The 16,558-nt window shown below is 27.5% G+C and overlaps 1 protein-coding gene across 3 annotated transcripts in view; it reads left to right on the top strand.

The window, feature by feature from the left end:
* The window catches only part of LOC129963178 (lethal(3)malignant brain tumor-like protein 1), a 47,291-nt gene extending 32,196 nt beyond the window's left edge, over positions 1–15,095 (top strand). For all 3 annotated transcript variants that reach the window (XM_056077328.1, XM_056077329.1, XM_056077330.1), the window contains 8 exons: positions 117–342; positions 1,021–1,329; positions 4,108–4,198; positions 8,592–8,732; positions 8,876–9,133; positions 10,626–10,675; positions 11,394–11,665; positions 13,862–15,095. In XM_056077328.1, the coding sequence (XP_055933303.1) occupies positions 117–342; positions 1,021–1,329; positions 4,108–4,198; positions 8,592–8,732; positions 8,876–9,133; positions 10,626–10,675; positions 11,394–11,665; positions 13,862–13,993 (1,479 nt within the window). In that variant the 3' untranslated portion in view covers positions 13,994–15,095. The remainder of the gene's footprint in view (positions 1–116; positions 343–1,020; positions 1,330–4,107; positions 4,199–8,591; positions 8,733–8,875; positions 9,134–10,625; positions 10,676–11,393; positions 11,666–13,861) is intronic.
* The last annotated feature ends 1,463 nt before the right edge of the window (positions 15,096–16,558 follow it).

The raw sequence follows: 16,558 nt of genomic DNA, 5'->3' as shown, positions 1-16,558 counted from the left end.
CAGAATAAATAAATTTATCTAAAATAAATGAATTTATTCTGAATTATGGGAAATGAAGAATCCTGATAATCCAACAGATTTTATAAACTCAACTGATTGAATGTTTTGTATTTCAGCCTGCTAATCCACACTTTCGTCGTGGAATGAAATTGGAAGCAGTGGATAAAAAAAATTCCTCACTTGTGTGTGTTGCAACTATAACAGATGTTATGGACAACAGATTTTTAATACATTTTGATGGTTGGGAAGATGTGTATGACTATTGGGCTGATGCAACATCTCCTCATCTCCATCCTGTTGGCTGGTGTTCAGAAAACAATCAGGTTTTAACACCGCCCAAAGGTGAGATGTTTTAATATTTTCTATGTTTAGGATCTTCGCCCCCCCCCCATCTAAAAATTCCCCTTAAATTATAACAATCACTTAAAAGTGAGCATGCGTTTTTTTTTATATCCTCAAAAATATGATTCAAAAACATCTAACATATATGTATTTTCCATGAATGGGTTAAAGGAAAATTTTAAGTTGATAGTACATTTGTAAATTGTTAAAAAAAAAAATAATAACATTTTAAAAAATTAAAATATATAAATTGTGTAAAAAAGGGCCATAACAATAAGTAGATGTAACTTCTGTAAATTAGATATTTTAATTATATTTTAAATGTATTTTTGACATCTTATTTTTAATTAATGTTTAAAATATTTCTTAAAGTTTAAAGTATAGAAAATAATTAAATTAACTATGGCATAATTGAATCTTTAAAATGTTAAATGTGTCTACAATGAATAAATTCTTCTGTTTATTACAAAATAAAATATTTTGCTACATGACAAAATTGAGTTTTAATTTATAGAAATTGTCTTTTAATATAAAGATAATTAAAATAATATTTAGTAAAAAATTTTCATGGAGTAATAATGTGCTTGTAGAAATGATTCATCATTGGTATTACTTTCTTTATACTTTGAAATCCATTTAAGCAGGGAAAAAATTGTAATATTTATTGATTAATTTCAGATACAAAAGAAAATGCAACATTTAATTGGAACAAATATATAGCTGATACTAGAAGTACACCAGTTCCAGCTCGAGCTTTCAAACCTTGTCCACCAAATGAATTTGAAGTTGGTATGAAACTTGAAGCTGTTGACAAAAGGAACCCTGGGCTTATTAGGGTAGCTACTATTGCTGAAAGAAATGATCATAGTTTGCTTATACATTTTGATGGTTGGTCTTCAGTTTATGACTATTGGGTTGATGATAATAGTCCTGATATACATCCTGTCAACTGGTGTTCTAAAACTGGTCACCCATTGGAACCTCCAGGTAATTTCAGTCATTGTATTTAAATTAAAATTTATAGCAAAATGTAAAAAGGTGAGGGCAATTAAAAAATTGTTTTAGGAAAAACAATTTATTTTGTCTATTTGCTGGTATTATGTAGGAAATATTTATATAAAAGAATACTATAGATTGAGGAAGCAACAATTGTTTTATGTTCAGATATATGTAATTTTACTTATTAACTTATTTTATATAAATCTAGCTTATATATAAATATGTACTCAGTTGAGTCATTACAATAATATGAGCGACATGCAAGTTGACATAAACACAGTTATAGCTAATCATTGATAAAACTGAGAAACCTATTTGTTGGAAGACACTTGAAAGTAGTTTCAGGCTACATGCTCTCCTAGCATTAGTTGTCATAATGGATTAGTCAAGCAATTTAACAGACATTGAACAGAAGTTTCAATCATTGTATACAGAGCATGCAATGACAATATTTCTGAATCTGTAGTTTTTGTGAAGAGTTCACATAGTGCTGTGTAAAATAATTGGAAGAATCAAGAGGGTGTGCAGTCCAGCCATGCAAACTATGGGACGCCAATGTCCATTAATGACAAGGGTGAGCATTGCTTGCAATGTCTGGTTAAGATTGATCAATGTGCTACTGTCAAAAATTGACAGTCCAAATGGATTAGGATGCTATCCACAACAACTCCAAATGCACTTTATTGTGTATTAACCCTTGCAGCGGACGCCTAATTTCAGCATATGGTGACTAGCATACAACATCATGCATTTACATTAGAGTACAAAAATTGTACTAGGAACAGTAGGAAGAAGTTATATTTTCATATTAATTCAGAATTCTCATTTTTTTATTTTACTGTATTGGATCAATGGGCATCAGAAAGCAGATGTCTAGAAATCATTACTTAACACCAACAAGGTGAACGAAGAAGTATGATGATCTAGGGCATGTTTTCTTATTAGTACTTGTCGATAGTACCCTCAATAACTGTGCATACTTATTCATCGTTTTTCAGTTAGATACATTTTTACATGTCAACTTTGTGTCCTGTAAATGATGGCTTGTTTCAGCGGGATAATGCTATAATGTCATATGTCCAAAAATTTTCATACTTGGTTCAGAGAACACAAGGAAGAATTCTAGCTACTAGTCACTCTCCAATTTCCCCAGATCTTAATCCCCATGAAAAACTATGGAAACACCTTGATCGACACACCAGGTAGAAAGACAAAATCTTCACGAGTTACATGATGCATGCTCTGCTGCTTTCATGGTCACAGATGCCTGTTGTCACCTTCCAAGCACATTGAGTCTATGCTCCACTGCTTAACTGTTGTTTTGCCTGCAAGAGAAGGCTATTCTGGCTGTTAGATAGGTAGTCATAATAATATGACTCGATTGTGTATGTGCATGTGTGTGTGTTACAAACTAATGATCAATGATTCTAAGGAAGTAAAAGTAATTTGGTTTGAAATACATATAACTTAAAATGTACATATCATTTAAAATGTAAATAATCAAATTTGAATAGTTAACTATCAAATTATTAAATAATGTGATTCATATATTAAATTATCCTAATATTGTTATTTTTTCAAACAATATGAAAAACCTTAAATACAAATTCCCCCCCCCCCCTTCTTTTCATTGTTCAGTAAAAGACGTCCTTCTAGCACATTAAGTGATATGCTTTTTCTTAAATACAAGTAAAGAATTAATCAGAAAACAGTTCAATTTTCCTAATATTAAAATTGATTTTATCTGATTGTATCTTATTAAACTTTTATTTCTTGAATTTTTACTAAAACTGAAAAGCTTAATTAGTTCTGAGTAAAATGTTTGTTGTTATTTATTACATTTATAATATTTCAAAAAGGGAAATAATGCATTTTTAAAAATTAAACTGACATTTAGGTAAATATAAATTTAACTCTTGATTTTTTTTATTGCTATGGGTATATATTATAGCATGCTAAAAATTTTATAGTAAATTTTAAGACTTAATTTAAATTAAGGTGGGTCAGTTTTTTGGAAAATTATCATTTTTTCTATTAAATATTCGTAATTTCTGAACAGTTTTCACCATAAAGCCATTTGAATTTTGTTTTTTAATTTATTCTTTGGGAAGTTAATTTAGTTTTATACTTTTATGATATAAGCTTTAATGTTTTTTACGTCTTAAAATGCAACTTTCAGATATTAAAATTTGGTAAAATTCTCTTATAGAAATTTTCATTAATTAAAATCTATTGAATATTTTTTACTTCAAATTTGATATAATAATTTATCAATATATTCTGCAGTTCCTGAACTAGATAATTTTAATAGCAATTTATTATTTAAAAATATTCTATAGTTGTTTTAATTCTTCACAGTGCAAAAAAGAATTGAAAATTTTACTTTACTTATCATTTAAAATCCCAATATTTAAAGATTGGATAGAAGGAGAGTTTCTTTTTTTACTCCAGGAACTAGGAAATATATTTATTAAAGTTATCTGCAAAATTTTATTCAACTCATTTGATAAACTTTTAAACACCAGAAAGCTTTTGCTTTATACCTCTTTTTTTGCTAGAAAACTCATATTTCTTAGAATTTTTATAAAACTTTTGACATTTAATTGCTGTGTTTTTGTGTTGATGTTTTTAAAATTTAATTTATGCAAAATTTTGTAAAAACTTACTATCTTTTAGTATTTTTAAAAAAAATTCAACCTGAACATAATGAAATACCTTAAAATTTGTATTTATATATAACGAATATAATCTTTTTTTTCCCCCCAGCTAACCCTCGTACTCAAACTGGTCCGTGTCCAACACCAGGATGCTTGGGACAAGGGCACATAAAGGGTCCAAAATATACTTCCCACCATAGGTAAACATTTTTATTATTTATCTTTCTTTGAATTCATAGCATTCTTTTAGAATATCAGAAAATTTGAATTTCTTATGATCAGCATATAACAAATTGTAATTTATATAGAAATTTATTTTAAAATATTTGGTATAAAAGAGAAGGACATTGTATCTGTAACCAATTAAATAGTTCTGATTATAGTCTCAATTTTATTTAAAATAAGTGGAACTCTTTTTGATATAACTATATTTAAAATTGAAAATTTCAAGTTTGTCACGGATCTGTAGAATAACTAAAGATTATAAATTTCAAATTTATTTTTAATTTGATTTAAATATTTATTTTGATAGAGATCTAAATAATTATTTAGGCCTCGAATAATATTTCGAGGATCCTGCGTCAATAATTATTTCAAAACCTAAATAATTATTTAGGTTTCGAAACACCAAACATACTTTAATTTCTGAAGTATGTTTGGTGTTTCGAACTAATTTAGTTGATCTCTCTGTGCCATTTGTAATGCAATTAATTTACAAAATATCTGTAATTATATTTAAAATAAAATAAACTATATTATATATATAATTTAAAATATATATACTATTATATAAAACAAATGTGAACGAAACCCAAAATAAAGAGCAGGAAACTGTGTAGTCAGATAAAGACCGCACAAGCTACAGATAAAAAGAAAGAAAGGAACCCCCCCCCCCCCAAAAAAAAAAATAAATTTCAGACCCATAGTGAGTGTTGATCATTTCTAAGAATTATGACCCTCCCGATCACTATTACAAAATTATTCTTTGAATTGAGTTCATTTTTCACGGGGGGGGGGGGGATAGAAAAGAACAGGAAATGAAGACACAGGTGTTCTCTTTCTGGCAGATCTAGGATCCAGCAGTGTTCTAGCTGGTTATTATGCATCACCTAATTTTATCCAATGAGTATATGTGTGGTTTCTCTATGAAAAATTAAAAAATATATAGGATAAATAGTTTCAGATTCAGCCAACAAAATAATATTGTAATTATTTTTCTAACTATTTTTTTACCAGAAAAAAATTAACTTAATTCCTTGAAAATATAGGCTTTTACCAACACCTCCTAAAGTACTTTAGGTGGTTTGCTTTTACATAGCATACTATATCTGAAAATTTTGGATCAGTTTGATTTAAATTATTGTTTATTCTTAAAAAAAGAAAGTTAAAAGTGATTCTTAAACATATTTTTTCCCATTTGTAGTTGAAATTAAGGATTTTAAAAGTGATCGAAATTAGACTTCCATGTTGTAGAACACTGCTCCTCAAAGGGTTTAAAAAATTGGGACACGTATGCAGTGAAAAGGTTAAAAGCACATTTTACAAAGTGCAAATTTCAAATATTTTCTTTTCTTTTTTCTGTTACAAATGCAAAATTTTATTGAAAGAAATTTCTTATGTATATACTACTGCAATTTAGTTGTATTAATTACTTTAAAGAGTCTGGCTTGTGTTGAAGATTTTAACCCAAACATGTATGCCATAAATCAGACTCTTGGACTCAAAAACGGGCCTGGTGTAAACATCGCAATTCGAACTCGCATTCCCCCCCCCCCCCCACTTGTAATCGTGATTTATAGAGTGCGTAGCACCATGAGAAGTGCTTTATTTTCACATAAGACGAAGAAAGCTATACTTTTTGTTTTGTTTCCCCACAAATTAAATATAATTTGTAATCATGGCAGGATGTATCAAAAAAAGAAAACAAATAAAAGGGAAGAATTCGAAGAAATATTCCAGGGATTCTAGTTCATATTAGGATAATGCTTGATTCTTTTTCTACACTCCCCGTCCCCCCTTTTTTTTTTCGTTTCTTTGCGGGGTTTTCCCCCCCTTCCTTTTAAGTTATACTTGGTAAGTATATATTTAAACTTTGATGCGCTGTTAAAGAATATGCGATATGGTCCGATCAACAGAAAATAAGAAAACACCAGGATGATTTTGATGCGTCAAAACGATATAGCGAACGTGGAAAAAGCTGTTTTAAAAACAGTAACATATTTGATCATCATTCTAATTAGTACGTTGTTTTGGAGCAAACGTTTGAATGACCTACTACTGGTATTGAATTGTACTATATTGAATTGTAATTAATTCTGGTATGCAATTACATTAGTCAATCGTGTAAAATCTAATATAATGAAATTTTAATTTTAAGGCTTAAATTTTCAATGATTGTGATATCTTCCGCGGTAGTTTTTGAATGCCCCCATCCATTTGAACATTTTTGTTTGTTGAACTAATCTTGCCAGATTTGTTTTGATTAAGAAAAAAAGAAACTGCTGAATTTGGTACTGAAGCATTTTTAAAGAAATAATAATAATAAACGTTTTTTACAATTCTTTTTCAGGGTTTAGATTTTATGATTTTTTTTTTTTTTTTTTTTTTTTTTTATAACCTGTAGAAATTTTTTCCCCAATGAAATTTCCTAACATATAAAGATTTGAACTGAGCATCGCCCAGCATAAAGCCACTAAGTTAGGAGCATGAAATTTGGGAAGTTATTTTTCAGGCATTAGAGGTCCACTAAGAAGGGATTTCACTAACTTTTAATTCGAAGTTTAAAATTAAAAAATAGAATTTTCAAATGTTTTCATCATAACATCAAAGCATGTTTTAATACCATTTTAAAAGTTAAAAAAGAATAGCTTTTCAGTAATAAAAATTTTATTTGGTTGAATACATTTTAATTTTAATAATTTTTGTGAATTTAGTTTTGGGCACAGTTTATAACAATTTTTATTGTAATAAAAATCAATATAATATTGCTTCTTCGAACCATTGAATCACATTATTTTGCAGTTATTAAAATTTTAGGGAAAAAAAAGCTTTTTTCACTTTTATTTAAACTTGAAAATTTTGAAGCAATGCAATATATTGTCTTGCGCTGGCTTCAAGAAAGACTTAAAATTTTTTTTTTTAAATTCCTCAATTGGATTTTTAATTTCTCTTATACAGAAGAAAAAATTATCGTGGAAAAACATGAGAGAAACGTGGATATTCAAATATCCTTGAAATCGAAAAACACATGTCTCTCTTTGGCAAGATAACACAAAAACACTGAGCTGGACGGATGAAATTTGTTATACGGTTTTCACACCAAATTTGTAGACTTTAATCAAATTTTCAGCAACATCCAATAAGAGAAAGTTTGTTTGTCCGTCTGACTCTTCGTATATAAGTTAGCGCGATGACTACAAAACGAAGAAAGCTAGATAGGTAACATTCGGTACACAGATTTAATATTTATAGTATAAACATATGTCAGATTTTGAGCCAATCCAACAAGGTAATCCGTCGTATGTTCAGTCTGTGCTTTAGAAATATGTAAATGCGATAACTTTAAAACACAGTGACTTAAATATATCAAATTTGTTATGTAATTTTGTGACTATAAATGTAGTTTTGAGTCAATTTTTGTTTTAATCTATTGGGAAGAATGCATCTAAAACCCAAATTGATGATACCCATATAAATGCTTTAGTTCTTAACTTTGTAAGATTGCAATAAAAATTGCTTAATAGAATGACACAGTGCCGGGAGAAATTTATTCTTTCCTTCTCAGTCATATTGAATTGTTGTTATTGCTTATATAAAAGTACAAAATATTTGGTCAGGCTGAGCTTCTACATGGCTATCAACAATTTTAGAAATGTTGTACCTATATATCTACATAAAACTTTTTAATTTTAAGAAATGTTGAAAAAGTTCACAGATCTTTATTGTTAATCTTATATAAGTCGACTTAATTTTTTTAGTGATAGTTTTTCATTTTTATGATCATTTCTATATTTTTGTCAAATCCAAAAAGGCATAATTTTGCAATGAAGGCATTAAATACAGAAATAAATATTAAAATTTGAAGAATAAGCATTTAAAATTAAGTTTTAAGAATTATTTTCAATATAAGCGATGCATTATTTTAAAACAAGAAAAATACTATGCTTATAAAACACACAGTTTACATATGCATACTTATACAAAAGTGCTTATAAGTACTTAATTTTTTCTGCAGTTTTGCACATGAACCCTGATTTAGTTTTTGCCAGAAGGCCGTGAGAGTTGGTCATGGATAATCTACATTGCAAAGCAAATATACTAATGGTTTTGTACTTTAGTTTCTGGACCTAAACTTTTACAAAATGCAATATACAATGCATTTACTTGAAAACATTGCCAACGAATCATTCTGGCTGGTTTTCCATCCATTGTCTGCTACCACTTGGGTTCAGATTTCTTTGAGTTATATGGCAGAGGAAGGGGTTAATATTGTGTGATATACATAGTTCATATAAGCATTACATTTGTATACAAATCATAAAAATATTAAGTTCTATACCATAGCTTTCATTATTTTTTTTCTCCCCCTCCTAGTGCCTTTGGATGTCCTTATTCTCAGGCTAATTTGAATAAAGTTGATACCTCAGGTCAAGATAGAGTGACTGTTCCAAAAGAGCGTTTGAATGAATTCACAAAAAAGATATCTGACCAAGGAGGAACAACTGATGGATTAAGGTTGGATGAATTATTTTTATTTAATTTATAAATTTTATCTACTATATCTATTTTCTATTGCATCTTATGTCTATTATCTTATATCTATTTATCATTACATTTAGATTCTAAAGTGTCACTTTTTTTTTTAAATATAAATTTAGGCGTTGCCCTACACCTGGTTGCAATGGAGTTGGACATGTGAAAGGAAAATATTCAGTTCATCATAGAGTATCTGGATGTCCTCTGGCTGAAAAAAATGCTTTAAAAATGCAACAAAACACTTCAACATCTTCAAATCCATCTACTTCTCGAACACCAACGCCACCTCCTGCAATTTCTACTACGACTGTAACTAATACAGATCCAAAGCCTTTAGATAACATCAAAACACGGAATGGAATAGGAAGAGGGAAAAAGAAGTAAGTTTTTTAAAATTTTATTTTTGATCAAAAAAAAAAATCTGTACCCATAGTTGTGATGAAGCTCTTGAATATTTAATTTTTTTTCTGTAAAAATGAAATTACAGTTTATATATTAAATTTGCTTTAGCTGAGTAACTTTTCATTTTAAGCAATTGCCAAATCCATTGCACTATTATATAGAATGTCAAATTTTAAACAGCTTTCTATATGCTTATTTATTAGTATACTTACTGTGAAATTAATAAGGAAAAGGATGAAAAAGGATCGATCTTAAATGAGACCAAATTTTTTTTCAGAACTCTTATTAATGTCATGACCATTATTAGAAGCCTTTTATTAAATACTTATGTTATTTCTTGTAAAAATGATATCTTAAAAAAGGAAAATTAATATTTGTTGAATTTTTTTTAAAGTAATTAGAAATGATACTAATCATGAATTTGTAAATTTGACATATACAATTTAAATAATGATTTGGCTGTGAGATAAGCTAACTATTGATAATTTTTAAATTAATCTTTATTGCCATTCTTTTTTTTTTAATATGGAGAGATGACTGGCTCTGTATTAAAAAGCCTTTGCTCTTGATAGAGAAGGCAGTAGAACTTATTTGCATGCTATTGCCAGATTTTATTATTTTAAATTTTTGAAATTAACTACCATATTTCACTTCTGTTAAATCTTACTTATTTGAAAAGTGCTATGTAACATGTAGGCTTGTGAGAGTCTCAGTAACATAAATATGGTTACTTATTTAGTAGCATTGTAAAGGAAGAGGTGTCTGTGGCATAATATATTTTTGTCCTTATATTCATCATTGGCTTATCAATTGTAAATTATGCTTGGTGTTATTATTGTTTATATCCTGTCTGCACAGTATCCTCTGGCCTTCAGAGCACCAATATCATCTGCAGATGTATATATGTTGCTATTCAAATATAGTTATTGTAAGTCATCCTCAATCAGAAGTAAAGCAGGGTGTTTTTGTATGTAATTTTCATTTTGCATTCTCTTGATTAACATCGGAAGTCTAAATATTTACATCATTTGACCGACATAATAAACTGTATTGAATCTAGTTTTTACCCTTTTAATAACTTTTGTGAGGTTCACCTTAAGCTGTCTCGGTAACAAAGAAACAATTATCTCTGCATTCAACACCAACTGTTATTGGTTGTTTAACTGCCTGTCTCCTTCAATTCTGTACACTCCTCACTCAACATTAAAACTTCTTTGGACTTTTACACTTTGGAGTTGAAAAATTGTTTCGTTCTTTCATTTGTAATAAGCTATTGAACTATATTTCAGAGTATTATTCTTCATAAATAACATATTTCATACTAAAAAGGTAGTGTGCCGTTTTCATTGATCATCAGATTTTTTTAAATGATATATTCTGTTTTAATATATGTGTAACGTTTTTCCATCTTAAAACCTGTCTTTTCAAGGCAATTCTATATTTTTCATAACTTATTTTTTTATTTCTTAGGTTCAAAGTAGCTGGTACTGGTATGCGAGGAAGACCCCCAAAGCATCTGAGTATGTTATATTTGTCATTGTCATAAATTTATTTATTATTTTTAAATTGGTTTCTATGTATTTTCTTCTATTTTAAGTATACATCCTTAGAATATTAAAATAAATCCGGATATTTCTACATTCATTTTTAATTTTTAAGCTATTGAGGAGATGTAGCATTTAGTCTTCTATTTTCTATTCTATTTTGTAATTGTATGAACATGGATGCATGTATACATGTAAAATATGTTTTGATATTTGCCCTTTAACTGAATTTCATAACTTAAAGTTTTTCATCATATAGATACTTTTTATAATTTGCTAGACTATAGTAAAACAATGAAATATGAGTGAAATATTTTTTCCTTTTTGTAGCTGCTTAAATTTGACACAATTATGCAATAAGAGACCAACTTCAAGATATGCATCTAAAATTGTAACTGTTTTTACAACATTTATTACTATATTTTAAGTAATCTATTCTAAGCAAGTTAAAATTGGGTCAATTTTAAATAATGGACTACACACATATAGGTGCATATAACAGTAATGTGTGTAAAAAAATCAGTTAAAAGATAGCAGTTGCACATAGCTATGCTGTCATGTATCAACTATACGTTAACTTATATTCTTGATCCATCTAATTTGTGTGTGTACTTTTCAATTACAGCTTCATTTCCATTTATTTTGATACTATATTTTAAAAAGTGTTTAAAACTTAATGTTTGTTTCTTTATAGCTGTTTTAAGACTCGAGGCAATGAAAAAGGCAGAAGAAGCGAGAGAAAAGAAAAACAATTTAGATGAGAAAATCCATGAATCTGTTTTCAATGGTTCATTGTTTGTCCCACCTAAGGATCTGCCTCTTTCCTGGGAATATAATGCACAATTGATTCCAGGAGTTTCTTCAATTAAAGGGAGTGCAGTGAGACAGTGGTCAATCAATCAAGTTGCCAAGTTCATATCCTCTTTAAGAGGTTGTGAAGATCTGGGAAAGGTTTTCCGAGAACAAGTAAGACATAAGATTTTTATTTTTTACCAAGCACTTTAAAAATTTCATTTTAATAAATACTAAAACAGAATTTATTTTTAGTAATGCATCAGTTTTATTGTACAGAATATAATATTACATATTAAGAGTTTGCCTGCCTGTGGTTAATATGTAGTTACTAGACAAAATAATTACATCATTTTAAAAGTAATATGAAATTAGCATAACTTTTAATTAAAATAACTTTTTGAAAATAAAAATATAAAATGAATGGTCGTATTTTAATTAAATTGTTTTATTTAATTTTGGACCAATGCAAAACACAGTTTAAAAAGGAATTAGTTCTTCAATATGCATATGTATTTATTTCTCAATTTGCTTATTTAATATTATAAATAGCTATGTTTTAATTGAGAATTATTTCATTTGCTAATTAATTACTTGAAAGAAGATGAAAAAATTATTAATATTACTAAGAAATATGGTAAAACTTTTACATGAAAAGATCAAATGATTTTGCTACAATTTATTGTTACTTACCATTCTTGTTAAAACTAACTTAGAAGAGGAAAACATGGTTTTAAATGAATAGTGAAAAACTGTATCACAATGTTTTTATGGATTGTTCTAATTGAATTGAATTTATTACATTAAATTCTTTCTTAATTCTTTGACATTCTTAATCCTTTGAAAATTCCAAGAAAGGCATTATTCTAAATAGTTAAATTTATATTTAGAGTTTACCTGTCCATATTTTATCTGTAGGAAATTCATTGGTGATTTTTAAAATATTGTGACCACAATTAAATAGTCATACAAAAGTCATACAATTTATTTAAAATTATCAGACATACTCCTAAAACATATATTAAATTACCAGATTTTTAAAATACGTATATTTACCTATTTATGTGATTGCTGCTGGTGCTAAAATTTCACTAAAGAAATATCATATGGATCTTGTGTTAATGTAAATGATTATTGTTCAGAAAATTTTATAAAACCTTGCAACTCTACATGATTTCTTCCATATCAGTTTCTAGACCTGCTTTCTGTTATCATTTTTCTTATACATATGTAATGATATTTTAAAATCCAATTTAAATCCTAATTAATTTCAAATTTTTTAAATTTCATTCTAAAAATGTTCTCTTATTTCCTGATCTGATTCCATCTTTTTCTTAATTTAATTAATCCTACACAAGCTTCGTAAAGCTGCTTTAATCAGCAAATACCCATATCCGCGTGAAGGGATAAATATCTGTCATGGTTAGCAGATTCTTTTAAAAGATACCTATATTTCCCTTCCCTAATTCAACACATTTCAAAGAAATCCCCTATTGGAATCTCATAATATAAAATCACTGAGGAAAAATATTTCCGTCTCTTTTGCTCTTCTCTTGTGTTGTGGTCTGATGTATATCGTCGCTTCTTTCTTGTATATAAATTATGCCTCCTGGGATGGAATAAAGCGAAGTTTTTAAATTTTCAAAAGTTTCTTCTCTTCGTCCATGAAGCTGCATAAAAAATATGTGTTATATATACATAATGTAAAATAATTTTACAGGCACATGGCTGAAAAAAATACATTTTTTGAATAAATTTCAATTTATTTTATGAGAAGAAAACATAGTTTGTACAAGGAAAAAAGCAATGATAAATGTTTATTTACATCACGACACAATAGCATAGTGAGAGAAATTTTTCCCTTGGTGATTTTACTAAGAGATTCTTTTAAGAATTCCTTGAATACATGTCAGTTTAGGTAAGGGAATCCTGTGTATTTTTAACACTTTGTTTGGAATTTGGAAAGTCAGAACTTAGCAATTTTTTAGAGTGCATGTTAGAAATAATTAAATAAAAAAGTGGAAAATAAAGTAAAAAAATTAAGGGATGTCATTATACATGTATATATACTGGAATATATTTCCTTTACTAATTATAAATTCAGATGTTTAAATTTGTAATATTTTGATATTGCTGTTTATAAGTGATTTTATTACATGTTAAAGATACCAATAAATTTAAATAATTTGTAAATATTTTAGAGAAATAACTGGACAATTTTAAAAATTAGTTTTCAGAAATATATTCTTTTGGATATTTGTATACTTTCCTATAAATGATATGATCTTAAATTAATGTTATAAAAATCATTCATTTATTTTAAGCATTTCTGTTTGTCTAATGGCATTTTCCCCCCATCTCTTTTCCTAGCTAATTGATGGTGAAGCTTTACTTGAAATGACTCAAGCAGATCTGATCAATATTTTGAAACTAAAACTGGGACCAGCAGTAAAAATTTTCAGCAGCATTCAGTCTTTTAACCAGTCAGAGAAATTGGAATAAATCGTAAACATTTGGTGTGATGATGTTTTATTGTTGTGTATAGGTGTTGCTAAGGATGTTGCTCAAGCCTCCTAAATGTAGTTAAATTTTTAGTCTCTGAATTGCTCAATGTCTGTTACCAGTATTCGTCTGGTTGAACAGTGTTGTTGTAAAACTGTTGAAAAACTGTGCTTTGAATTTGCAGTGTATCTATTTTAAGGAATGCAGCAATGTGCTTTGTTGAAAACTACGTAATTTATTTTTTTATATTAAAAACCAAAATTATCAGGCTGAATGTGAGTAATGTCAAACTTGATTTAAGTTTAAGATGCATTTATGGTTTAGGGCTGAAAAGAAGAAAATTTGTGAGTCTTTATTATTGTGATTCCAACCTTCCTAACATTTAACTAAGTTGTATAGCTTCATCAAAATTATCTTACTGATTTAAGATTCTTATAATTGACTTGTGATACTTCATTTATAAGCATTTAAAATAATTTTGATCAAAAATTATCCTTAAAAAAATTTTTTTTTCAGGAATTATTTGATGAATATTTCTTATTTTTAGTTGTCAATGTTCTGTACATACATTTGCAAGATTTTGTTATGTACATACATTTTGTTCGTATATTTTAGATTTATTTTTGTTTCATATCATTTATACAGTTTGAATAAAAGGCTTGTAAATGTATCCAAGTAAATACATTGAGCTATATGGTTTTTAGTGTTGTAGTTAGCTTATTATTTAGGATTTGTTTTTATGAAAATAAATTGCCAAAGGTAATTAAATATTTCATGAACTGAAATTTTTAAATGTATTAGTAACAATAATCGTTAAAGCTGTTACCCAATAATTTTAAGCAGATAATTTAAAAAAATCACATTTTATGAAATATTTTCTTTTACTTCATTCATTCAGGTTCAGAGGGGAGAAATTAGGTTGTGATATTATTGAACTCTCTGAATAATTTATTGGGAAGGAATACTACTAAGGGAGAAAAAAAATAGATGAATTGATAAATATATTCAAGATACTAGTATTCATTTCTCGCTTTAGTAGAATATACATTACTTTCTTTCTCCCTTTAAAATAAAATAATGTAAAATTAAACAATTAAAAGTCTTTGGGTTTTTTTTTTTTTTCAAAATTTATATATAAATTTTTTTTAAAATATATAGTATATATTATTTAAATATCAGTAACAAAGATTTTATCTTAATATGGTGCATTTGCAATAGGTGTAAAAGCTTAACTCCTTTTTAGTGAGTTATTATTTCTTCCATTCCCTTTAATGTATATTCATTTGTTAAGGGAAGAAACATCTTTTCTTTTAAAGATCATCTGTGGATTTGGATTGTGTCCAAAAGAGATAGATCTCAATTATGTTTTGCTCATATAAAAAAATAAATGATCTCTATTAATTATTTATAGATTGAAACAGGAAATTAATATGTATTCAAAGCTTTTTTTCTTACCTTTGGAATAAATGTTTGTTCTTAAATATAAAATACTCAATTGGAAATTGTTATTATTTATATTATTCTGTCTTCATTATGTAAATTCTTATCATAGTATTCAAAATTTAATACATTTTCTTAAAAGGTGTTATTAAAAGTATTAAGGTATTTTATTATACTTTTTTTTTGTTCAAAATTGAAAGGCCATTGAAGATTGCTATAATTTGAATTGCTCTCTGAAATTTACTGAATCTTTTAAATGCAAAGTTATTTTATAAAAATTATTGAATTTACTTTCGATACACAATCGTGTTCTGAATTTAATTCATATGAAATTTGAAGAAATAAAATCAAAGGATAAAGTATTTTTCTTGGGAACTTACAAGCCTTTCATTATCTGTGCCTTGGTTAAGGATTGCCATTTCCTGACCTGGATTTTTAAAACTTTTTTTGTTCTGCCAAAAGCTTTTCCCACTGGTTGGATTTGGTGCTGTAAAATATAAATTTTGTATTATGTAAATATCACTTGATTGAATTTCATGTATTTATTATGTATGGCATCATCTCTTGCTGCTTTAAAATTAGAGCAGTGTTTCAAATAAAAGTATCATAATTTGGAGCACATGATAGAAAATGTCAATGCGAAGCATATTTTGTTATTTGATTTGTATTCATGGATAATTAAAATACAATGCATGCATTGGTAAACTTTTTTTTTTCATATTTCTGCAATTAATATTTTATGTGGGTGGAAAATTTTCATAATAAGATAATTATACTCAAAATAAGATGCTGTTTGTCTTTGAAAGTAAACAGTAATTCGAATTTTGTCTACTTTTATAGTTGTAGTTTATTCTTTCACATACAATTTATTAGAAATATGGGCAAACTAATTGGCATTGTGAACTTTGTCAATATCTCTTAAGGTTATTTCAATTTTTTATTTAGAACAGAGCTTATACTGTATAGTAGTTGACAGGGAAATCTGTTGACCAAAGACTTTTTCATGCAGTTTTTATAAATATTTTATATCTCTTACAAAATTATGTGACTTGCCAAACATAGATATATTTCTCTTAATATTCTAGTTTCCAAACATTTATAGTTAAATCACTTATCTTATGTTGA

The sequence above is a fragment of the Argiope bruennichi genome, chromosome 3 (assembly GCF_947563725.1).
Source record: "Argiope bruennichi chromosome 3, qqArgBrue1.1, whole genome shotgun sequence".
NCBI lineage: Eukaryota > Metazoa > Arthropoda > Arachnida > Araneae > Araneidae > Argiope > Argiope bruennichi.
Note: the sequence above shows the minus strand (reverse complement) of the source record. Positions and strands in the feature narration are given on the sequence as shown.